Below are 27,079 nucleotides of genomic sequence, written 5' to 3' on the forward strand. Positions count from 1 at the left end.
GATTCTCTTTGATTCCCTCAAAGTGAATTAAAAATGTGTAGAGAGTACAACTGGAGTCACTTCAGATCGCATCCACACTGATTCATTCTTAAATCAGCTTACCCAGTAACACTTTCCTATTGTTTCCATGTTTCCTGGTGTGAGTCATTTCAGAATACATTCATACTGATTCAATATTAAATTCACTTACTCAGTAACACAATTATGTTAATTCCCTCAAACTGAATTAAAATACTATAAATGCGTAACAGGTGTAAATGGAGTCACTTCAGATTTGCACTGATTTACACTTAAAATATGCTTACCACATAATACATATAAATTTCCTCAAACTGAATTAAAAATGAACATGTACTATGGCAGGTACAACAGCAGTCACTTTAGATAATATTTACACTGCTTTATTTCTAATTTTACTTACTCTACGACACTTGCCTATTGATTAACCCAATCTGAATTAAAAATGATTGCTTAGCAGATACTAATAGATTCACTTCAAATAACATTCACACTGATTTACTCTCAAATTTTCTTACCCAGTAACACATTCCTGTTAATTCCCTCAAACTGAATTAAAATATTATATATGAGTAGCTGGTGTAAGTGGAGTCATTTCAGAATACATTCATACTGATTCAATGTTAAATTCACTTACTCAGTAACACAATTATGTTAATTCCCTCAAACTGAATTAAAATACTATAAATGTGTAACAGGTGTAAATGGAGTCACTTCAGATTTGCACTGATTTACACTTAAAATATGCTTACCACATAATACATATACATTTCCTCAAACTGAATTAAAAATGAACGTGAAAAAGGCACAAGTGGAGTCACTTAACATCAAATTCACACTGAATTAAAAATTAATGTGTAGCAGATATAAATGTCACTGCAGATCACACTGAATCACTCCTTGTTTACTCTGCAACACAATTTGTTGATTCTATTCTGATTAAAGTGATTTAGAAATAAATATTCAGCAGGTAAATGTACACATTTGGCAGACACTTTTATACAAAGTGACATACAGTATTACATTCATGGTTTACATTTTGTCATGCCTTCCCTGTAAATTGAACCCATAACTTCGCAATGCTAGTACAATACACAGCTGTTTGATCTACAAGTGCAAGATGTCACTTCACAATCAGACTGATTTTCAACCAATTTAAATGAATGCATAGCATGTAGAAGTGGAGTCACTTCACTGTAATATGAATGGGACTGTAATGCAGATTCTCACAAAACATTTAAAGTGGTCAATTATCAGGACTATGAATACCCTTTTGTAAAATTAAATAATATATTTCACATTTTTCTTGTAATAATTGTAAATAAATTGTCAGTTTCAGAAATTACTTCTATATAATGACCAGTTACACTACACAAAGCAGTGCTTCAAAAATGTGATTGTGATATGGTTCCTAATGGATATCTTATTATCTGTCCTCAGGACGGGGAGAGTGGTGGCAAACGGTGGCTGCACATGTTTGAACCCTACAGACGACTGAAAGACGAGGATCCCATCATTCCTTTTGGAGAGGGGCCCATCATCTCTAAATGGGGAGCCATCTCCCGGGCTTCCCGCACTGGCTTTCACACCACTGACCCGGTCCAAGCCACCGCATCGCAGGGGTGCGCCGGCACCACATCAATCAACTTTAGAGGTTAGAATTTTTTTTTGCTTGCTATGCTTTGGACTCTGAATTTCTTTGGCTTTGAGAGTGATTCATGTTCTCTTCTCTTTACAGACTATGGCTGTCATATTGGTCACAGTGACCTCAGATGGGGTCCACGTGGTTCTGATTCCTCTAGTCACTCCAGCTTTCTAGAGAGGTACCAGTTTAAAATGAGACATGAAACTAAAAATCCCATAGACTTGAATTGAAGGAGGCACCTGAGCCATATATAGAGATCCGAGCCATATCATATACAGTATGAGGCTTGGGGGTGGGTTCTTTTGACTTGGTCTAGTAAACAACCACCATAGCAACCACATAGCAATATGATGCATTTTAAATTATTATTAGTGTCATTTGTACATTCTTTATACTAGATTGTCAGGAACTTTGTACAAGTAGTCTTCACAGTGTTTCCCCGTCTTTACCCCCGCCCCATCCCGCCATAGTTGTCTCGCTGTCCTCTGTGCCATTCTATAAATAGAGCAGCAGCCGGAACATAGCTCCTCTCGTTTGTGTGTGCAAAGCTCTTATACGCAGCAGTGAGGGCTTACATTTCATAGAGTCTCCTTAAAATGCACAAGTCCTTATCCACCTGGTACAATTCATGTACAAATTTCTAAAATAAGACAATGTGTAATCTGGGTTATGTATAATACATTTAAATTCATTGTGCTGCTTAATATTTTTGAGAAAAGCATGATATTTTTTTCAGGATTCTTTGATGAATATACTGTCATTTACTTGAAATATACATCTTTTAAGTCTTAATCTTTTAAGACATGATAAATGTAACTTTTTATCACTTTCTTTTTATATCTTATATAAAAAGAATGTATCTTTCTTTTTTAAAGGTGCCCAAGAATGCTTTTTCACAAGATGTAATATAAGTCTAAGGTGTCCCCTGAATGTGTCTGTGAAGTTTCAGCTCAAAATACCCCATAGATTTTTTTAAATTAATTTTTTTAACTGCCTATTTTGGGGCATCATTAACTATGCACTGATTTACACTTGGCGCCGCCCCCTTAAATCGCGTGCTCCCTGCCACACGAGCTGTCGGAGAGATTTATAAAGAATGAAGTTGTGTTTATGAATTATACAGACTGCAAGTGTTTAAAAAATGAAAATAGCGACGACTCTTGTCTCCGTGAATACAGTAAGAAACGATGGTAACTTTAACCTCATTTAACAGTACATTAGCAACATGCTAACGAAACATTTAGAAAGACAATTTACAAATATCAGTAAAAATATCATGCTATCATGGATTATGTCAGTTATTATTGCTCCATCTGCCATTTTTCGCTGTTGTTCTTGCTTACCTAGTCTGATGATTCGGCTGTGTGCAGCTCCAGACGTTAATACTGGCTTGTGTAACCCCTTGAACATGGGCTGGCATTATGCAAATATTGGGGGCGTACACCCCGACTGTTACGTAACAGTCAGTGTTATGTTGAGATTCGCCTGTTCTTCGGAGGTCTTTTAAACAAATGAGATTTATATAAGAAGGAGGAAACAATGGAGTTTGAGACTCACTGTATGTCTTTTCCATGTACTGAACTCTTGTTATTTAACTATGCCGAGGTAAATTCAATTTTTGAATCTAGGGCACCTTTAAAAAAATCCAGTTTTTCCTCTGATATGCCCTCCAATAATTTAACATTGTTTTTTGGTGTCAATGATGATTACTCATAGGGCAGATTCTGAGTGGGAGAACACCTCTCACCTGATCTCAAAATTGAGTTTCTAGTCTGAGAACACCAAACAACAGAACTGACTCATTTGTGTTCTTAAATTTAGGTATGCTTCAGAGCTCAGTGTGTGTGTCTTTGTGTCTCAGTGATCAGCTGGCCGTGTCCGGGCTGCATGTAAGATGTAATTCCTTCAGCGCCGGGTCAAAGCAGGGCACAGATCTGCTGGGGAAGGATGGAACGGAGAGTGAGCCTGACAGAGACATCGAGCTGGAGCTGTCCGCACTGGACATGGAGGACTCCGAGACACAGGACTGCAACTCTGAGGTAACAGTCTCAGTCTTGAAAGCCTAGATTGCATTGGGTTGTTTTGTGTTGTTTAGTGTTTAATTGCTTGTATAATCTAAAGGACTCAATTGAAATGCAAAGCCGCTCCCAGAACAGCCACCTCTCTACAGTCTTTGGTGATCCAGCATCCAGTTCTCAGTTGGAAAACAACCTGCCTGACAGAATGGACACCCACCTTATGAAGAAGATGGCATTCAGGTAAAGCAGAGCTTTGTTGACACTGCACACAAATCTGATTAGGTTTTCAAATCCCTATTTTTAGGGCTGACTGTTTGCTTGTCATTTTGCAAGTGATGAAATGGGATAAGTTTGATTGTAGTGGTTTATGTAATGATGCAGGCATCAGCACAATGTCAGGATTCTTTCTCATACAACAACTCTCAGCGCTGTCAGTGTGGAAAGAGAGGATGGTAAACTGGAAATTTTGTCACATATGTATACGATATGTAGCTGCAGTGCTGTACAAGAGTGACATACGGTGTCCAGAATTGCTGACTCTTTCACTCATTTTCACTCATTCAAAAAGTAGAGTATTTATAGTTTGGATTAGTTATGGGGTCATGAAAAAGTATTGTATCTTCACTTTTTTTGAGTTATGTTAGTTTTTATTGTTACTTCAGAATTTGTTTTTGATGTGACTGGCTGGGAAACATTCCAAACATATTCAAATCAAATTGCACACCACACATGAACATGTCTTGAAACAAGTTTGAAGCAACTGTGCACGGATTAATGATCAGTAAAACATGAACCTGACAGAAAAAACATGAAATGTATTATTATTACATTATAGACCTCCTAACAATATGCAAAATAATTAACATGACTGAGGCAGAAAAGGAAAAATATTATTATTATTATTATTATTATTGTATTATTGTCTAAATGCAAAAAACAAAATATGGAACAAACAGTAATTATTGTATTATTATTAGCCATATTACCATATGACAAATGAAAGTGTACCAATTTAATTTGACACACAACCTTTGACATCCACAACAAATAATTATGGGAAGCATTTTCTCTTCCCTTTTAATAGTTGATCATTTTATTTCTATTAATAAGAGCTATCGTTTATTATTTCTCTTATGGTGACTTATGACATTACAGAAAGACCCTCTCTCCTGGAGGCCTCAATATGGGGAAGATGCAGATGAGGACGTGCTCACCCAGACCCGGAGACCCCCCGCGACCCAGTCCAGGACCTGAGATGCTGCTAAATGGGAACTGAAGCAGGCTGGACACACCAGCCCTCCTCATGTTCTAATTCCATGGGGTCATGCCAAGAATCCACCATCCTCCTTAGGTAGAAGGTAGAGTTGCCCTTATAGGAGTCAATCGAGGCAGCAAGACGCAGCCGAAAGCCTTCTGTATTCATGTGTTCTCTTCATAAGAGCTAGCTATGCCCTGTAATTGTAATCACCCATCATCTGTTCAGAGTCAGTTTGTTTTTCTTAATCACTGCTTGTGGATGAATGTTCACTTTGAGTCACAACTCCACCTCAGGTAACTCTTGATGTCAGCCAATCAGAACCCTCTCCAAGCCAGGAAACCAATTACCCATGTCCCGTAACTCTGTACAGAAGTGATGGTTCTCACTAGCTTTTAGCTCACTGAGGAAACCATAATCTACTGTATGAAAACTATATAGTGGACTCTTCCAATATATATCAAGAATAACCAAGGTGCTTGGAATCTATAGTACTTGCATTGTTATTAATATTATTGCGGTGTTAGCCACTGAAATATTATGTGCATGAATTATTTGTTGGGCATCATTGTTTGAAACTACCATTCATTGTTTAAATGTATGTATGGATTGTGGTATAGGTCTGATATCTCTAAGAGACATTTCATAGGCAATCAATAAATATTTTGTACAATTACTAAAAAGAAACAGTTCACCCAAAAATGATTTCAAGTGTTATTCTGCATTCAAATACAGTACATCAAGATGTGTCTCACCAGCTTTGACAATGTCGATTGGTCACAAAATCTCAAGATTTGAGAACTATGACAGGAAAAAAAAACTTTGCAGAGTTGTAGTCGAGACCTGCTCATTTGAGTCAGAGTCCAGGCCAAGACCTGAGTAGGTTGAGTCCGTATCAAGACAAAGACTAGAAGAGGCTGGAGTTTTAGTCATATATCGAGACTAGAAGAGGGCCGAGTCCAGATCAAGACCAAGACCAGAAGAGGGTTGAGTCTGAGTCAAGGCCCAGAACACAAAAGGGTCAATCTTGAGTCAAGACAAAGACCAGAAGAGGGTTGAGTTTGAGTCAAGACCAAGACTAGAAGAGACTAGAGTTTGAGTCAAGATAGAAACCACAAAAGGGTCAAACCCGAGACAAGACCAAGACCAGAAGAGGGTTGAGTCTGAGTCAAGATCGAGACCAGAAGAGGGTCAGAGTCAAGACCAAGTCCAGAAGAGGGACAGGTCTGAGTCAAGACAGAGACCAGAAGGGGCTTGAGTCTGAGTCAAGAAAGAGACCACAAGAGGGACGAGTCCGAGTCAAGACCGAAACCAGAAGAGGGTTGAGTTTGAGTCAAGGCCTAGAAGGGTCAATCTTGAGTCAAGACAAAGACCAGAAGAGGGTCGAGTTTGAGTCAAGATAGAAATCACAAAAGGGTCAAGCCCGAGATAAGACCAAGACCAGAAGAGGGTTGAGTCTGAGTCAAGGCCCAGAACACAAAAGGGTCAATCTTGAGTCAAGACAAAGACCAGAAGAGGGTTGAGTTTGAGTCAAGACCAAGACTAGAAGAGACTAGAGTTTGAGTCAAGATAGAAACCACAAAAGGGTCAAACCCGAGACAAGACCAAGACCAGAAGAGGGTTGAGTCTGAGTCAAGATCGAGACCAGAAGAGGGTCAGAGTCAAGACCAAGTCCAGAAGAGGGACAGGTCTGAGTCAAGACAGAGACCAGAAGGGGCTTGAGTCTGAGTCAAGAAAGAGACCACAAGAGGGACGAGTCCGAGTCAAGACCGAAACCAGAAGAGGGTTGAGTTTGAGTAAAGACCAAGACTAGAAGAGACCAGAGGAGGGACAAATCAGAGTCAAGACAGAGACTAGAAGAGTCTTGAGTCTGAGTCAAGACCAAAACCAGAAAAGGGTCAAGTCCGAGTCAAGACAGACCAGAAGAGGGACAAGTCTGTGTCAAGACAGAGACCAGAAGAGGCTTGAGTCTGAGTCAAGACAGACCAGTTGAGGCTTGATTCTGAGTAAAGACCAAGAACAGAACAGAGTCCAAATGCTGAAAATATGTTCTTGGACCTGGAGAATGCTGAATTTTGATCATTTTTTGGTGAACTTTTCCAATAATAGCTACAAGCAACAAACAGCACAATAGGATTTTAGAGTTCAGTCTTGTTAGAGGATTTGGGATTGTGTTTAGTGTGAATGAAACGCTGATTACAATGACAGTTCCGGTTTGTTGTTTACAGTGGTCCAAAGGTCACCTCATTTTTATTGCCTCTGTTTCTGTTTCGTTGCTTCTATAGTTTCAGTTTAAAGAATACAGATGATTAGACTTGAGTTTAAGGTCCCCCCCCCCCCCCCCAAAATTCCTGTTTTCCTTTATTTTATTACGAAACATTGCTAACTTCCATGAAGTTGTTGTTGGAATATTTTGTATCTGTTTTTAATTGTTTGGTCAGCATTTTGAAAGTACATTCAACCCTACATTATCTATACACCATCACATGTTTTTCAGGATTATTTCCTGATAAACATGAAAAAAAAATAATAATGATAACTTCAAGAATGCTGGTGTTTTAATGCAGGCTAGTTTTGTGCTTCTGAAAGGAGTTAAAAACTCTATGTAACAGCACATAGAAAAAATCTCTCCTATTTAAAACAGCATTTATTTGATTCAGTATCTAATTTATGACGGGATTGTTTTTGTTGAATGTTTTTCTCCGGTCACTGACTTCTCCTTTTTAAATGTCTTTCCTGGACCAGTTAAGTGCTTGTAAATGTCTGTATTTGTGTATGAATGCGCACATGTCTTTGTTAAGCCTGAACAAAATATGAATATGAATGCATTATCACTTAAGACTGTTAATCACGGTTTTACTTATGTGGTATATTAGCGTTTTTCCATTGAAATGAGTAATGAGGAGTGAAATCTTCCTGGTCATTAAATCTCATTTTGCCTCCTGCAGTCGAAGTGTTTTTCGACAGGGGATGTTACAGCTGTACCTTCAAGCGAAGATATTTTTTGCAAAATGCTGAAATACAGAGAAATTTTCAGTGGATGAGTCCTCCTAGTGTGTGCAAGTGCAACATCTTGTTGATTTAGTGCACATGTTGAGAATTTTGCCTTTGTTTTTGGTTCATTTTTTATGTTTGGCCTCATCTGATATGAGTGTTTCAAAAAATGGTGCTGGGTTGGTAAAGATACGAGTTTCCGTTTTAATTTTCTCACTAGCTGTCAAAAATATAACTTTTTCCTTTTTATCACCCGTTGCGACGCAGCAAAGCCTTATTAGTACATGTTTGACTCGTTTATCTGCCAGCTCAGCCCTGTATCATGCATGCTGCCTTTGGCAAAGAGGTTCTTTGGCAAAGGAAGTATGATTGTGTAGTTGTGTCACACAACACCCCAGCGCTGTGAGTGTCCTGCACTGTATCTTACATTTTACTCACTTCCTATAGCGCTTACTGTCCGCTCTTTATTATGGATTAATATCAGGATTATGATTGTTATTGTTTTATATCCATGTAGTTTTTTTTTCCCTTGGAAATGTCAGTTTTGTTTGCATTTAAATTTTAAAAATTTGCTTAGCTGTAATAATGGGGCAGGACGTGTTTGGTTGTAATGATGCTTGTTTTTGTCCTGTGTGCAACTGCAAAAACGAACTGATGTGTTGGATATTTTTACGTCTGTATTAGACATTTTCTTTGCAAATCTATTATTCGATTCAATTGTAAATGAATAGAAGATGGGCATCCGTCATTTTATACAACCAGAGCCATCATTAGATGGACATACTGCACATTTTTATGATATATAATCAGATATATGAGGCTATTTATGGTCACAGAGAGAAAGATTCTAAAAGTCAGGAATATCTTTTGATGAAATAATAGTAGAGATTATTTATATTGCATTTGTTTCTTTTTAAATACCACCGGGCAAGGATTTCCCTTTTGCTTGTGGCAATGCAAGAAAGAATATATAGAAATGTAGCCAACGCACAGTCAATTCTTACTGTTTTGGTTGTTTGTTTGTTAATGCTTTTGTATCTTGGCTAAGCTTTGCTCTGATATGTAGGGCAAGCTGGTGAGATGAATCTAAAGGTCATGACATGTAGTTGCATGCCAAGATAATAAACACAGTTACATCATCACTTGAGTGTTCCGACTCTTTCTTACTGGGAAGATGCAGTTTTATGAATAAGCATGACATCTGCTGGTGTGCTGTGGTATGACATGTGACGGTGGGCTACTGAAGTCTGAAATAGTCATTCGTTTATTTAAAGATTAAAGTCCAGCTCACAAAAATGTGTTGTTATTATGTGTGGTGTGAAAATGAGAAGGTGTCGCAATGCTCAGAACTTTAAAATAGATTCCTTATAGTTTGTAGTAATGAAAAAACAAACAAACACAAAAAAAAACTGTTAATTTCAGTTAAAGGGTTAGTTCACCCAAAAATGAAAATTCTGTCATTTATTACTCACCCTCATGACGTTCCACACCCGTAAGACCTTCGTTCATCTTCAGAACACAAATTAAGATATTTTAGTTGAAATCCGATGGCTCCGTGAGGCCTCCATAGGGAGCAATGACATTTCCTCTCTCAAGATCCATAAAGGTACTAAAAACATATTTAAATCAGTTCATGTGAGTACAGTGGTTCAATATTAATATTATAAAGCGACGAGAATATTTTTGGAGCACCAAAAAAAACAAAATAACGACTTATTTAGTGATGGCTGATTTCAAAACACTGATTCATGAAGCTTCGGAGAATAATTGAATCAGTATATCGAATCATGATTCAGATCACGTGTCAAACTGCCAACGGCTGAAATCACGTGACTTTGGCGCTCCGAACAGCAGATTCGATACACTGATTCAATGTGCTCCGATGCTTCATGAAGCAGTGTTTTGAAATCGGCCATCACTATATAAGTCATTATTTTGTTTTTTTTGGCGCACCAAATTATTCTTGTCGCTTTATAATATTAATATTGAACCACTGTACTCACATGAACTGATTTAAATATGTTTTTAGTACGTTAATGGATCTTGAGAGAGGAAGTGTCATTGCTCCCTTTGAAGGCCTCACAGAGCCATCGGATTTCAACTAAAATATCTTCATTTGTGTTCCGAAGATGAACAAAGGTCTTACGGGTGTAGAACGGCATGAGGGTGAGTAATAAATTACAGAATTTTCATTTTTGGGTGAACTAACCCTTTAAATATGGTTGATTATGAAAGTAAAATCAAGGCTTCCTATGTTGTGAAACCAAACAAATAACAGAGAAACTTCTCTCAAAGAGGAAGGAAAGTTGATCCAAGCCGATGTGGAAACATCACAACCTGGGAGAGGTTGAAAGTAACAGCCTGTGCATTCATATTATATTTTTTACACAGCTATTGTGTATATTAGCCTGTATATTACTATTTTTACATGTTCAATATCAAATTAATATTGTTATATTACTTTTAACAATATCAATTTACATTTGGTAGGAAATACAGCACTACCCTTCCTATATCTGTGTTATCCATGTATTCTATACACAAGATATAGATTTGCTTTATGCATAGATTACCTTTATGACAAAGTACATATTCTAAAATGTAGGCTACTTTTACAATATACTTGTACAACTGTTTGTGACATGTTTAGAATACCATTTTAACATTCTAGGCTACTCTTTTTTTTCTGCAGTATATAGTATGCAAATTTTCTGTAGACTGTGCACACAACCAGAGGAGCTACTATAATGTGAAGTATGCAACATAGCACACAAACACAAATCTTTTTTTTTACTCATTGCTTAATTTGACTGCCAAATGTTTCAAAATTTTATGCAAATTACATTACAAAGTGTGAAATTATATTTATTTTCTAAATGATAAACGCACTCTGTCAGGTAAACATGCAACATAATAATTTCCTTTGACAACAATGTAGCATACTACTATTTGAAATGTTTTTTTTTTTCTTCCAAAACTTATTATATAGTCTACTGTTAAATACCAGTATGCAGAATTCCGTGCGTACGCTGATATTCGACTCTATTCCGAACATTGCCGAAGAGTGCGGCAGCGCATGCGCAGTTTGAGCGGGGTTTGGTTTGTGTTTACAGCAGCAGCACTGTTGCTGGCTAATGTTCAGCGCTGTTATGTCAAGCCTCTCTGGAATAAAAAGCTTTTGTGGAAACAGGTAGGATGAGTGGCAGCGATACGCACCACCGTGCTTTTATCTATTCTACACGTCCGTTTCTTTATTCAGTAGTTTTGTCTTTTTAAGCGGAAAATATTACACAATATATGCAGATTTGGATTTGAGGCTAGCATGCTACAGTGTGTTAGCTCGTTAAAGGCCGTGGTGCTCATCTCTGCTTCACTGCATGACACAAAACCTGCAAAGATCTGCTGTCTGCACAGCACACATACCCACCTCTGTGACAGATTCTGTTTTTTTAACGAAGAACAATAGAAAACCAAGGACACTGTTTGTGCATTAATGTGTAAGCCATATGTAAGAATTAATTATAGGATTTGCTCGCCTTCTCACTGTAGAAATGCCTCATTTGGGATAGATGCAAACACTGATGTATTACTAAGTTTTATTGCATTTGAGGATGTAATTGTTTTGAATCTATTTGAATGTGTTTTGATGATCATGTGTTTGATTGCAGTAGCTAGTGGTGGGAAATTGTATTCAGGTTCATTTAAATTCGTTCACCAAAAAGGTCTTTCACTGTTCAGTGACTCTTTCTGTAGTACGCCAATAGGTGGCGACAAGTGACTGTCTTTCTGTCTGTATTGAGCAAGCCATTGAATATGCACTCAAGGGATTCCTTCATTCATGACCGAAAATAATAATCATTATTATCTTTTATTATGACAACAAAGCATATGTAATTTTTTTTCGAACTGCCTGGCAGGACTAAGAGTATTTGCTAATGTCAATAAGTACGGGTTCAGTGCTGCTCCAAGCCTCGTTTAGACACTTGGGTAAAGTTAGTTTTATATTCGCACATTCGGACATCCGTATTCAATAGCCTTGTTAATCACACTACATTGGACATTCAGTGGACATTCACAAGTAAATATGCCATTAAAACAATACTTGCCTATTTTGATCGACTGTGAAAAATGTTGTAAGTTGACAATCGTTGGTTGTCAATATCATGTCGCTGCTTAAAATTCGCAAACATTAATTTATTGCACATTTATTGGAAAGTCTGAATTCATCAGAAGTCCGAATGTGCGAATATAAAACCAACTTTCCCCAAGTCGTTTAGACTTGCTTTGACCCCTGAAGGGGGAGTGTTTGTTTATTAAGTCCAGAAATTATACTCTTGAAGTTCTTTGTTTCATTTTCGTTCTTAAAAAAGAAGTTTGAAGTCGTTTTCAATTAGATGGCAACTTCAATGTCTGCTATAAAGCAGCTATCCAGTGTGTTCACTTGACAGACTGAACAGAAAAAATGAAGCGGACAAAATTTCCACCCAGGGATTTCCTGGGTCAGAAAAGGTCTTTAGTGGTGGTGGATTAACACGATCATCCACACAAACAGTACAAATACCCTACTCGTGTGAACTGCGAGCCCAGTACTGATGCTGTTGGCTTGTGGTACAGTCAGGAAAGCTTCAAAAGGGAAGGACGAGCCAGTAGACTCCAGAATAACATTTGAGAGCAGTGGCACCGGTGCCACCAAGTTCTGCAGATGGTGGCATCAGCACCTGATTTGGTAGCACCGGGGTGGTGGGGGTGTTGTCAATTTAAAGGGATAGTTCACCCAAAATGAAAATGCTGTCATCATTTGTTCACCCTCATGTCATTCCAAACCTGTATGACTTTAGTTCATATTCAGAACACAAATGTATTTTTAATGAAATCTGAGAGTTTTCTGTCCCTCCATTAGGGGTGTGACGAGACGGGTAGCTCACGAGACGAGACTCGAGATTGAGTTCACGAGATGAGATGAGATTTTTTCACACTATTTTTAAGAAATTCTCAATGGCGAAATACATGTCTAGAAAAATATTCTGCAGGTGTATTTGAATTGTTTTAACTAATCATCTTGTAATGAATGTCATTTCAGTTCTACTCTCTGAGTATGAATTATCATATGCAGTAAAAGACAACAATACTCAAGCACTGTAAAACGTTTTGCCACAAACTCAACTGACTGACTTCTCTTCTGATTTCAGTCTCTTCAGACCTTACTGTACATGATTTATGAGCTTCTACAACTTCTGACCTCCTAACTGAACTCCTTTCCACAAACTGATCATAGAAATAAAAACAGTATAAATAAAAATGGTAATACTTTACAATAAGGTCTCATATATTAACATTAATTAACCAACATCAACTAACAATGAGCAATATATGTGCTACAGTATTTATTCATCTTTATGTTAGTTAAAGGTGCTAAAGAGGATGTTTTGTTTTATACATTTCTGCAATATTACTTGAAACTGTCTTTACTAACTGATAAAAGACTATCTATTAGGTGCACTGAAAGTAATAATATTAATATACATCATCTGTGCACGAGGTAGGGCCTTAAAAACATCAGCCAATCGTTTACGCGATGATCGCATAAACGATTGGCCTTCTGGCTTGTCAATCACTGCCATGACGTTCCTTGTGAGAGACGAGCGCGGCTGCGCTCTCCAGTAACTTTCCACACTCCACAGGCGCTGCATGCAATGTTTTTGTCAGGAGACAGGAGTAACAACTGCAGATTATGAGTTACCTGCGGTGAGTCCGACAAAATGAATCCAAAAAACACGACACAGTGAATGCCGGTGGTAAACACTCGTGTTCCAATACTCGTGCACAAGTTTTGGGAGGTGTTCCTTTGAAATGAGCTGTGAAGGAGGGGGGTTCTTACGCATGCGCTCATTTCAAAAACTCAGTAAAAGTCTTTGGATTCTCAGTCGACGAAAAAATCCTCTCTATCACCTTTAATAAAAATAGTAATTCATTGTTGGTTCATGATAGTTCACAGTGCATTAACTAATGTTAACAAATGAAACCTTATTGTTTGTGCTTAATAAGATTAAGAGAAAACTGTTGTTCTTTTTTATGGTAACACATTACAATAAGTGCAAACATAATTGCACTCTCTCAAAATTCAAAGTGCAAATAAGACCACATTTTTCTTTGATACAGAGCTAAGAGATGGTTACAACTACACTGCCCAGCCTAAAATAGCTTTCATATTGAGAGATATTTGCATTCATCAGGGAGCCGCTTTCAAAATGCGGGGTATTGAAATCGCGTTTGAATGCGCCCTCACGTTTACTTTCACTTTAGCGATCGCGCGTAACTCTGTAAATATGGAGCGGCGGCAACCGTTATCCCGCTGAATTAAATGTTTTTTATTTAAATACAAAGCAAAACGACAGTGGAGGCGTAATGTAAAGGTAGCGGTGGCATATTCTTTCCTAATCATCCTAACCACTCTGTCATGGCAATATCACGAGACTACTTTTCCCCTCAACGAGAAATCTCGTCACACCCCTACCCTCCATTGACAGTCCAAGCAACTACCACTTTGTCGCTTCAAAAAGTTCATATATCGAAAAAACTAATCCATATGAATTGAGCGGTTTAGCCCAAATTTTCAGTAGAGACTTGTTTGCTTTATATGATAAACAGATTGAATTTAGGCTTTTATTCACATAAACATTGATCAACGAACATAAGCACAAGCTCAACCATACTTGCTTGATGTGCAAGAACAAACCTCACTGGTTCTTGCGGAAGCTCAAACGTGCTGCTAAAAATGAACCTCACTGGTTTTTGCACGTCAGGCAAGCATGCTTGAGCTTCCGTTTACCACAACTGATGTGTGTGTTGATGAATGTTTATATGTGAATAAAAGCCTAAATTAAATCTCTTAATCATATAAAGTGATCATGTCTCTTAAGAAAATTCATACTAAACAATTAAATTCATATGGATTAGTTTTACGATCACTTTATGAACTTTTTGAAGTGTCAAAGTGTTAGTTGCGTAGCTGTCAATGAAGGGACAAAAATCTCTCAGATTTCATTAAAAAAATATATATTTGTTTTGAAGATTGGAGCGACATGAAGGTGAGTAAATTATGACAGAATTTTCATAACCCTTTAACGAAAACGGCTGCATTCAACAATGATCGACTCCAAGGCAACTTTTTCTGAAAATTCGGAAAGGTAACATCATGGTGCAAAAATGTGACTGGGGCTGGAACAATGTGTCATATCGATTACGTAAAATAGTCAGTTTGCATGGAATGCATAGAATCGTTGTGCTGTTTCTGTTTCTCAGTGATGGTGGCTCCCAGGTATGTTGAAAATAAGCTGTTATTAAAAAATATCAAGCCCCAGGTAAATTGTGGAATTTTTTAAAATGGAGACTGAATAAAATGGTGCTCTGCATGCTGTGTAAAGCTGAAATGGCAAACCACAGCAGCACAACCTGTATGCAAGAGCATCTGAAAACAACGAGACGGCAGGTAATAGTCAATACTTACTCCAAATCAATGAGACGGCAGCGTAAGCATTTGGACTATTACAGTGAATTTTTACACAGCACTAGAAAACGGTTGTCAGTCCCATATTTTGTGCTTAATATGGCTGCTTTCATACAGCATTCAGTTTTTTACGAGCTGCCTTGGTTTTGAGGCACAGGGCTCAAACATACTCTTTGCAACCGGTTACAAAGCATTTAATGCTGTTGTTGGTTATTGAAAATATCTAATGGATGAACTCATGCCTCAATTGGACAAATTTATTTAATAATGCGCTGAAATTTGTGGTAAAATTTCAAGGTTTTATTTGATAATGCCACTATGGTTAGTTAGAATGCGGTTGTGACTTCAGCTGTTTGTTCATACAGCTGAATGAACATATTCAAGCAGCTAATTTCCTGAATGAACAAAACATTTCAGGATTCACACTTGTAAGCAATTGCTGCTGTAAATCCCAAATAGTGACTGTGAACGCAACGCAGTCATAGTAACACCTTTCCTAACTAACTCTACACTGTGTAAATCTTTTCTGATCATCAGGTAAAAGTTCATACATAGATTAGTTATGGTTATTATTATTTATTGGTAAATCAACCAAAAGGATTAATCAACTATTCAGAAAATAATCGCTAGAAAAAGAGTTGACAGATTAATTGATTGAAAAAAAAAAAATCATTAGTTCCAGCCCTAAATGTGACCTTTTAGCAATCTGAAGCCCTGGTAATTATTCGTTGATTCAAAAGTTTCACTCAAAAATACTGATTTATTCACAAAAGACATACTAACACCACTAACTTATTGTAACACAACATTATTTCTTCAACTAGAGGCGGACATACCCGTTTCTTACTGACAACAGTGAGTTCAGCTCTCATAAATGCAGATTAATGTTGCTAACATTAATTCAGGTTGCATAACAGTAGACTTGTTGTCTTTGGAGGAACTGTCTGTCTGGTACGAAGAGCCACCACCTTAATTTAAACCCGGATTGATAACTTTTTTCCCTGACAGGTGAAGTAATGTATTTATTTAATGTGTTGTTGCCATTATTACTCAACATGTTTTCAGCCTTTCATTTTCAAGTGAGCAAACAACTTAGCCCCAAAGCAGTTTGCCATAGCCCAAAGGAGAAATGCTGCGTAAATTTTGCATATATATTGCAAAGTCTGCATATATTATTGATAATTGTTTATTATTATAATTTAAATATATTATATATACAGGGAGTGCAGAATTATTAGGCAAGTTGATTTTCTGATCATATTTTTTTCCCAAGCACATTTTACCAATTCCAATCCACATCAATCTTAATAACTACTATTAATATTGTTTTTAATCATTTATAAGTGATATATAATTGTTCATGAAGGCTGGAAATGAAAAATGCCTTATATTCAGGTGTGCAGAATTATTAGGCAAGTTTTCTTTTACAGGCAAAATGAGCCAAAAAAGAGATTTAACTCAGACTGAAAAGTCAAAAATTATTAAATACTCATGAGAAGGACGCAATACTAATGCAATACTAGAAATTGCAAAGTTAAAGCATGACCAAGGGACAGCAAAATGCTCATTGGGTCAGCGGGGTCAGACAACAACAGGTGGAAAAGAAAAGACACATGTTAACTGCAAAATAATTAAGAATTAAGGTGAAGAATTAAGTGTGAAACCATCAGGAACCCTTTAGTCTCCAGCGCCACCATTTTCCAGAGCTGCAACCTACCTGGAGTCTCCAGAAGTGCAAGGTGTTAGGATCTCAGAGACTTAGGTTAGCTAAAGAATCCTAAAAAATGACCTGCACTTGATAAGAATCACAAGCTGAAGTGTTATAAAATACATGAAGACTGGGTTTTAATAGGGCTTATAGACAGACAGCTTGAGAATGACTCCTGATGGACCAGCACCACATCCTCTTGTACCACTGTTTGAAGAATTTATCCAGAATCTGGCAGTAAGGTGTTTGAGTTCACTTTTAGTCCATCTCTTATCCTGAAATGTCTGTCTTGCAGAGATGGACTAAAAATGATCTTCCAAAACTTACTGCCAGATTCTGGAAGATAAATTCTATTATTTTAATACTATTTAATAATAATGATTCTGTTTATATAATAATATAATTATAATTATTATATTATTATTCTAATCATTTTATGATTATTTTAATTTTATGATGTAAACCACAAAATTTGAAGTATCTTATGCTGACCAAAGCTGCATTCATTTGGTCAAAAAATAGAGTAAAAACAGTATTACTGTGAAATATTATTACAATTTAAAAGAGGTGTTTTCTATTTAAATATATATTAAAATGTAACCTATTCATGTGATCAAAGCTGAATTTTCAGCATCATTACTCCAGTCTTCAGTGTCACATGATCCTTCAGAAATCATTCTAATATGCTGATTTGAAGATCAAGAAACATTTTATATTATAAATATCAATGTTAAAATCAATTGTGCTGCTTCATATTTTAATGGAAAAACATTTAAAAGTTTAGTAAAATTAAAAAAAATGTAAGAAAAAAAGAAATTAATACTTTTATTCAACTAGGATACATTAAACTGATCAAAAAGTTCATAATAATACAAAATATTACATTATTAAATAAGTGCTGTTCTTTTGATTTTCTGTTGATGACCAAGTCCTGAAAAAAGTACCATGGTTCCCACAAAAAAAATATTGAGCAGCACAACTCTTTTTCGACATATATAATAATAATAACAATCAGTAATGTTTCTTGAGCATCAAATCAGCATATTAGAATGATTTCTGAAGGATCATGTGACACTGAAGACTGGAGTAATGATGCTGAATATTCAGCTTTGATCACAGGAATAAATTACATTTTAAAATATATTACAATAGAAAACAGTAGACAGTCACAATTGTATATAAGGCTGAAAATCAGTCGAAAATTGGTTGCATTGGTTAAAAAAACCTAATAGTAGACCATCAGCATTATAAATACATTATAATTCCCAGTGCACTTGTGTTCCTCAAAAATAAACATGCCCCTCAGTGGATGTTATGTTGCCAAGGCAGCATTGGTGAGTCGCTCAAGGGTCTATACCTTCATCTTAGAAAAACACATATTCGACATCGTGTGGAACAGTATCGCAAATCACAAGGGATAGCGTGAGTTGATTGATGTCTATGAGCGGAGGACTGGGGAAAAAACCCAGTTTGTGACCATGTGTCTAACGGCACAATGACAGATGTTTCTCATCTCCTGGGTATGTGAGACAGCTGGCCCACGTGCAACCGCACCCTGACTCTATATCAGTGACAGACCACATGCTTCATTTGGACATTTGAACTATCCATTACAAACCCATCTTGATGGCTGTTTCTTTTTGTTTTGCTTATTCAGTAGCTGTGTTCAGTGCAGCTTGTTACACTCATTCTATTAGTCATTAATGACAGGCACAGCTGAAAGTTTATTGGCGTAGACAGTAATGCAAACTCGAAAGCAACACTTACTGCTTACAACATATGGATCACTAGCTGTTTCCGTGTATTATTGCACCCTCTTTCTCTTTCATTCTGCCTCTCCCTATTTTGTTTTGTCTTTTACTCTTTTTTTTTTTTTCCCTCCAGTCTGTGTCAACAGAGCTTTATTAGCGTGACTGTAAAGGATTACAGTGTTGCTAAAGTGTTTGACCATACCTACAGGCTTAGCAGGTGTATCTCCTTTTCCACACACCTAATCGTATCATCATCATCAGCTACTCTTACCTGCTCATCTCTCCTGTATTTTTCTCTTCATATGGGAAGTGAATTGGTGTTTAGCAGCCACTGGGCTTACAGCAAGGTCACTCTGCTTAATGATACAGTGTGGCTCTACACTGTATATGTTTTTTGCCTTTTAATTCACTTCTTATTCTCAGTACAGTACATTAAAGGAGAGGACAGGAAATGATAGGGAGTAGGGAAAAAAATACCATTTGTGTGAAATCCGACACCAAGTGAAGAGCTACTGTCCTGGCACTGTAGACAGCAGGCATGTGACTGTATCAAACTTTCATGTTGCGATAATTGCTGAAGCTTTTATCATGGTATACTGTATTATCACGATATTGAAATAAGTTGCAAAAAAAGTGTTTTCATAGGCTACTATAACAGGTTTTGGTTAAAATATAACTTTTTTTGGTTAAAAATGATTTCAAAATCAATTTTTGAGCAAGTACATAACCAGCCAGTGTTCAAAACTATCTCCTTACCTTAGCCTGATTCACAACAGTAAGCTTATTAAAAAAATCGATACTGGTGGATTTCCGCGGAAATTCGAGCATGCAGCAGTTCCTCTGTGCGTCATTACGTCACATCCGTAAACAGAAAGGAAGGAGTCCCGTCGAGAGGCTAGTCGGTTTTATCATGTGAGGATGCTGCCGGTAGCGGCACATTTATAGCCTTTTCTCACAGCAGCTGAAATAATTGAACTTATAATTTTGATGGCGGAGTGTAATCCAGAAAGGTCCAAATGACAATCATCAGTGACAACTGGAGATTCAGCCGTGGTCAAAAAGCAAAAGACTTCGGACTGCGGAGTGGCTACAGAAATTGGAATCTGCAGGTTACGCTAATACACACTAAATACACAGTCACGCAATGCTTATGTTGTTAACATTAACAATTTGAGAACAAAGTATAACAACAATAATTTGCACGGTTTGATGAGACATCTAAGCATCTAACATCTAAGCGATCGTTAGATTTAATCACCATTGGCAGCACAATTTATTGTAGGCTAATGCTTTTTCCCTCAGTTGGTCAGAATAAAAGTGGCAGACATGTTACTTACTTGTTCAGACAACATTTTCCTGTGAAAATTCCTACTTTGGTCATAGTTCAAGACTAAAATCTGTGATTCCGAAAGTACAGTATCCACACCGGTGTGGTGACTGACAGCAAACATTAGATTAATCAGCGCTGAGGAGCTGTGCCGATGCACAATGCACAAAGATAATAATTCCTCATATAACTGCAATTGCAGGTTTCAAACAGAGATGGCGACTAAGAGGCGAATCTTATGGACAGCAGCTTTAAATAGCCTACAATAAAGCAATACACACACAAAAAATGTAGAAAAGTAATCAGATATTTCAAACAGATTAAGGTGCAAAAGAATTTTAAAGAAGAATAGGTATAACTTTTTGACAATAAGATCTCATTAGTTAACATTAGTTAATTCATTAACTAACATTAACAATGGGCAATACAGTAGTTACATTTGTTACAGAATTTATTATTCTTTGTTAACGTTAGTTAAAAAACAGTACAACTGTAGTTTATGTTAGCTCAGGTCCATTAAATTATACAGTTACAACTTTTGATTTTAATAATGTGTTATTAAATGTTGAAATTAACTAAGCTTAATAAATGCTTTAGAAGTATTTTTCATGATAAAGTGTGACAGGGCAATAAAGAATCATAACATTTTCAAACAATATTTATAGGGCATGTTGTAGTCTAGATAAAAACGTAAAAAAAAAATTTTTTGAAAATAAATACACTAATGGTGCGTTCACACCGGACGCGAATGAAGTGGTAAGCGTGAGTGATTTACATGTTAAGTCAATGCAAAGACGCGAATTGACATCCTGCGGCGCGATTCGCGCGAATGAAGCGGCGCGAATGACGCGGCGTGAATTGAGCGATTCGCGCAAGTTGAAAAATCTGAACTTTGGCGAATTTCCGGGCCGCGTTAACCAATCAGGAGCTTGCTCTAGTAGTACGTAGCGAGCTGAGGCAGAAATTCGAAACAACAATGGAGGACAAAATCATTGTCGCTGTACATCTTCATACATTTATAGAAATAGAAATAAAAAGGATCGTGTTTGAAAGAAAGTGAGTGAGGAGGTCGGACAATCTGATAAGTTGTAAAAAAACGGTCTTTACTCAATTTGAGCTATATAATATATATATACACATATTAAGACTACAAGCCAACTAAAGACGGCCAATTGAGCTTATTTGCTGTAATTTACAATTATTTCCCCACTGACAAGTTGTGTTTATTCAGAGGAAGTGTGCAGAAAGCAGTGGGAGAGTCTGGGACACATAAAGGATCGGGAGAGCCCCTCTCATGACGCGAATTCGCGTCTGTTGTGAAGGAATTTTCACGCGCGAGTAAAGCGAGTAAACTCAAAATGTTCAAGCGTCCAACTACGCGCGAATAGCCCGATTTATTCGCGCAAGTCGCGTCTGGTGTGAACGCAGCATAAGTCTTTAAGTATTTAGATATTTGGTGCTGAGATGAACACCATTGTGAATACAAAAATTTGAATGGCTGCTTAAAGCATTTAAATACTGCTCAGAAACAGAAAGTAGCACAGCTGCTTTGTTTACGGGGTTACTGCGGTAACGGCTGCATGTCTTCTGTTCCATCAGTGCCATCTACTGTCAGAGAGTGAATGTTGCCTTTTAATTCAATGTGTCTCCTTCACTTGTTCCTCCCTGCTCTTCTCATCAATGTTGGGCTTTTTTACATCAGAGTGCGCGCATGCCTCTTTGACCTCAGAGTCACCTGTCTCTCTCTGCCTCAGTTTCACCTGTCTCTCTGTCTGCCTCAAATCTGTCTCTCTCTCTCTCTCTCTCTCTCTCTCTCCCTCAGTCACACCTGTCTCTCTATCTGCCTCAGTATGCCTGTCTCTCTCTCTTCCTCAGTCTCACCTTTCTCACTGCCTCATTCTCTCCTGTCTCTCTCTTTCTGCTTTAGTCTGGCCTGTCTCTCTCTGCCTCAATTTCACCTGTCTCTCTCTGGCTCAGTATGCCTGTCTCTTTCTGCCTAGTCTCGCAAAGCCAGACCTTCAGACTGATGGCGGAAGGTCTGGACTCTATCGCAGCTTTCATTGGCCAAGGACCGCCCAGAGGCCATTTGACTGACTTGTAATTAGGGTTGCAAAGGGACGGAATGTTTCTGGTAAATTTCTGGAAACTTTCCACAGGAACTTAACCTGGGGAATTTTGGAAATATTCCAATTTGGAAATTTAACAGGAATTTATGGGAATTTATGGGAATTTATGAAAATTTATGGGAATTAATTGGAAATTTTGGGAAATTTATATAAATGTGTAATATTTACATAAAAAGTATCATATAAACAAATATATAAATATAAACAAATATAAACATTTTGATAGGTCATAACATAAAATAACAGTTATTTATTTTTCGCATTCAATTCTAATTTAGTAAATATGTAAAATAAATATATTTTTATTGCAACAATTGTTATTTCAGTGTCACATGATCCTTCAGAAATCATTCTAATATGCTGATTTGATACTCAGTTATTATCATTGTTGGAAACAGTTGTGCCGCTGAATATTTTTTGGAACCTGTAATACTATTTTCAGGATTCACTTATTAATAAAAAGTTAGAATATAATTTATTCAAAATAGAAATCTTTTCTAACAATATCACTTTAATATCACTTTTATTTAACAATTTCACACATCCTTGAATAAAAGTATTAATTTATTTCAAAAAAAGAAAGAAAAAAAATTACTGACCCCCAAATTTTGAACGGTAGTGTATATTGTTACAAAAGATTTCTATTTTAAATAAATGCTGTTCTTTACATTTTTATTCATCAAAGAATCCTAAAAAAAGGTATCACAGGTTATAAAAGAATTAAGCAGCACAACTGTTTCCAACATTGATAACAGAGTATCAAATTAGCATGTTAGAATGATTTCTAAAGGATCATGTGACACTGAAGACTGGAGAAATGATGCTGAAAATTCACAGAAATAAATTATATTTTTATGTATATCAATTATTATACCATTATTTTAAATTGTAGTTATGTTTCACAATATTACAGTTTTTTCTGTATTTTTGATCAAATGTGCATGTTATGGACTGGAGGATTGCACGGTGCATGCCGGGGGTGTGGTCTCAATAGCCCTGCAGTAAGTAGTGTGCTGTGTGAATGTCAGGGTAAAAATTCAACTAAAATTGCATTAAATATGGTTGTTTTAACCAAAATTATGCTGCAAGATGTTCTTTTCAACTACATTTAAGTACCCTGTCATAGGCTAACCTGTAATTTTGCAGATTCCCTGTTTATTCCCATTAATTCCCATATATTCCCGTTAATTCCCATGGAAAGTTTCAAGCTTTGAAAATTCCCAGAATTTTGCAACCCTACTTGTAATGCAACCATTCACAGTTCGTTTTGTTCAGCGTCATGTTTAGGGGCATGAAAATGTAAAACCGATGTCCGTACAATAACAAACTGACGTGCATCTAATAAATTATTCATCCGAGAACATTGTGCAAGTTTACTGCAACAATGGAGCCGCGAACTTCACATACTTTTGAAAATCCAGCATTTAGCTGGTAAGCGCTCGTACGTCACAGTTGTAAACACGATGGCTTTCTTCCTTGAGCTGGTTTGGTGCCACAGCATTTGTTTTTAGACGGACCGTTAAAGAATGCGACACACACATCTCCTGGACATCCTGTAGAATTCAACCAACCAGATGACGACTTTAAAACTCCTGAAGTGTTTCCAGATAAGTGTGCCATATGCATCAGACATTCAGCCAACAGTCCGTGGACGTGACGTCTGAGGCTGAGACTACTCTCTGCCTCACTCTGTCTGTCTCTCTCTCTCTCCCTCAGTCTCACCTGTCTCTCTGCCTCACTCTGCCTGTCTTTCTCTCTGCCTCACTCTGTCTGTCTCTCTTTCTGCCTCTGTATGCCTGTCTCTCTCTCTCTGCCTCATTCTGCCTGTCTCTGTCACAGTATACCTTTTTCTCACCCTGTCTCAGTCCACCTCAGTCTGCCTGTCTCTCTCTCTACCTCTGTCTGTCTCTCTCTCAGTTCCTCAGTGCTCCTGTCTCTGTCTTTCTCTTCCTCAATTTGCTTCTCTTTCTCTCTCCACCTTGTCTTTTTCCTCATTGTTTTGGCCCAACAGAGTTTAAAACATCATGTTGTGTTTCACTCCTTGTTTGGCTGTTGTGTCCTGAGGCAAAGAGAGAGAGAGAGAGAGAGAGAGAGAGAGAAGGGAAAGACCTACAAGGCATCCATTATAATGGCACGAGAACAGAGCATCAGTGTGAAGGAGCATCCTGTCTGTCTGTCTGTCTCTTCCACACGAATCCATGCAGATATCAGCGAACAAGGCTATGAAGTCAGTCGTCTTGACTGTTAGTCTGTGTAAAGAGCCACTCTTCTATCTTAACCAGTAGCCCAATCCACACAGCTCTTTGTAGGAGCTCTTTGAGTCTTGTGTACTGCTGGTTTCTGGTCATTGCTCCCCAGGGTGTAGCACTGAGCCTGGTCTCCATTAGGACAGAGCACAATGTGCCCAGTCAGGAAAACCAAAGCTCATTCACAAAGGAACAACCTGCCATTCAGTGTCCTCTTTTACAGTATCCCTGCAGGCTGAACCCACTGACCTGTGAATCAACACGTCTCTCCTGCTACATTTTGTGTAAAAGAGATGGTTCACCTAAAAATAAAAATACTCATATATTCACCCTCATCATTTACTCAACACAAAAGCAGTTTTTTAACAGAGAGTCCAAGCTGCTCTTTTGCATTAAATGAAAGTGTATGGTGACCACACCAGTAACATGCTTGAAACAGTGGTAAGGCTACACAAGGGCACTGGCCCAGTCAGATTGATGGCTGGTTCACCCAATCAAATGAGACACAAAATTGTTTTTTGTGGGAAAGTGTTTTGAAATCGGCCATCACTATATAAGTCGTTATTTTGTTTTTTTTTGGTGCACCAAAAATATTCTCATCACTTTATAATATTAATATTGAACCACTGTACTCACATGAACTGATTTAAATATGTTTTTAGTACATTTATGGATCTTGAGAGAGGAAATGTCATTGCTGGCTATGCAGGCCTCACTGAGCCATCGGATTTCAACAAAACTATCTTAATTTGCGTTCCGAAGATTAATGAAGGTCTTACGGGTGTGGAACGACATGAGGGTGAGTAATAAATGACATTATTTAAATTTTTGGGTGAACTAACCCTTTAAGTGCAATAATAAGCTGTGGAAAAGAACTCCATGCGGTTGGTGCTCGTGCCGACTGACACACCTCTCTGAGACAGCATGCGATCGTGAATTCAATTCTCTTTTGCGTCTTATTGTCAAAAATGCCCGTCCTGTGAAGTATTTACGTAAACTTAGTCGGTTATATTTTAAATTAACAGTTGGGTGAAAACTGGATGTGTGTCAGTATTTTGGATCAGTGCATTTGGTCTTAAAGGGACCGCAGCATAATAAACTGCTGTCTGTCTTATTAATGTTAAACAACAAAAGACAGAGAAAAATCACTCACTGCTCTTGAGTGAATCACTTGTATCTTTAATAAGAATCAGTTCATATTTGATTAATTCACTGGAGACTATGCACTATTTTAGTTACTGATTATTCAATTTCTGTTGTATTTCTTTCTACATGTTAAATAAATCTACTGTAAGAATGCTGAAAAATGCACAGTTTATTTAATTTGTATCTTTGCTCTATTGTATTTGTCCTACTGTTTGTAATTTGTTTCTTTGTTCTTATTTTTAATAACAATAATAAAATAAAAATAGCTACATCAAGATATATAGGCTAGTAGTTTTTGCTGTGGTATGCAAATACTTAAATGGTGCTTTAAGTAATAAATGGAATGCAAAAATTCATTTGCCCAATTTTTTAATTTGTTTTAATTTTTATTTTTTGCTGATCAGAAAAATGATCCAATCCATGACTCAATAAGAGTCCGAACCATGAGTGTTCTGTGATCTGTTGCGCTACTAGTTGCCCTCTGTGATTTCAGCTGGTACTGAACAGGTTTTCAGTTTTGTTTCAGTTTGCATAAGTTGGTATTGACCAGTGATCAACAGAGCCAATTATACAACAATGAAAACAAACATCTGTGACATGCAAATGCATGTTGAGTCAGTCTGTTTTGTAATGTTCGAGCAAGTCAAAGCTAAGCACAAGTTGTTTCAGTTTAACTTTTCCAGACTGGGCAAGAATTACAAAATGCCAGTGTTTCCCTGGCATTCTGGTTATATTTGAAGTGACTTTTTTAGAACATTTCTTTGTCTTGGGTTAAGTAAAATGGGTGGATCTCTTTAGTTTCCTATAACTGTCAAAACAGGTGTGCCCAAGTTCCCTGGCTCCAAAGAACGGATGCCTTTAGTATTTTTCCACATCCATGACTAACAATGGATTGCATAATTAACAGTATCAGCCAATATTTATTATTATTTTTTTTTTACAGCATTAATGCAAAAGCTCACATGAAATAGGCCTAGTAATCTAGGTTTTGCTCATTTTTGACATTTGTTAACATTTAAACATTAATAGATTAACATTAATGGTTTATAAACAAAAATGAATTAATCCTGAATAATAGTATATTTATAAATTAATGTTAAACTAGGCTAATATATATATATATATATATATATATATATATATATATATATATATATATATATATATATATATATATATTTTTTTTTTTTTTTTTTTTTTTTTTTTTTTTGTTCATAATAAGAACATTTTGTTCAATCAAGGAGTGTTAAAGTGTTTTATTACATTTCTGTTAGACCTTACTTTATTTGTAACTTTTTTTAGATTGTATTTTTCTATGCTTGCAATTTGTGTATTTGT

The 27,079-nt window shown here is 36.9% G+C and overlaps 2 protein-coding genes across 4 annotated transcripts in view; both read left to right on the forward strand.

Moving 5' to 3' along the window:
* The window catches only part of rc3h2 (ring finger and CCCH-type domains 2), a 28,710-nt gene extending 19,638 nt beyond the window's left edge, over nt 1–9,072 (forward strand). For both annotated transcript variants that reach the window (XM_048174086.1, XM_048174076.1), the window contains exons 15-19: nt 1,459–1,672; nt 1,757–1,841; nt 3,525–3,702; nt 3,785–3,921; nt 4,837–9,072. In XM_048174086.1, the coding sequence (XP_048030043.1) occupies nt 1,459–1,672; nt 1,757–1,841; nt 3,525–3,702; nt 3,785–3,921; nt 4,837–4,957 (735 nt within the window). In that variant the 3' untranslated portion in view covers nt 4,958–9,072. The remainder of the gene's footprint in view (nt 1–1,458; nt 1,673–1,756; nt 1,842–3,524; nt 3,703–3,784; nt 3,922–4,836) is intronic.
* A 1,908-nt stretch (nt 9,073–10,980) lies between these two features.
* The window catches only part of LOC125257606 (rab GTPase-activating protein 1), a 106,804-nt gene continuing 90,705 nt past the window's right edge, over nt 10,981–27,079 (forward strand). For both annotated transcript variants that reach the window (XM_048174100.1, XM_048174109.1), the window contains exon 1: nt 10,981–11,120. The gene's annotated coding sequence lies outside the window, so the exon portion shown is untranslated. The remainder of the gene's footprint in view (nt 11,121–27,079) is intronic.

The sequence above is a fragment of the Megalobrama amblycephala genome, linkage group LG2 (assembly GCF_018812025.1).
Source record: "Megalobrama amblycephala isolate DHTTF-2021 linkage group LG2, ASM1881202v1, whole genome shotgun sequence".
NCBI lineage: Eukaryota > Metazoa > Chordata > Actinopteri > Cypriniformes > Xenocyprididae > Megalobrama > Megalobrama amblycephala.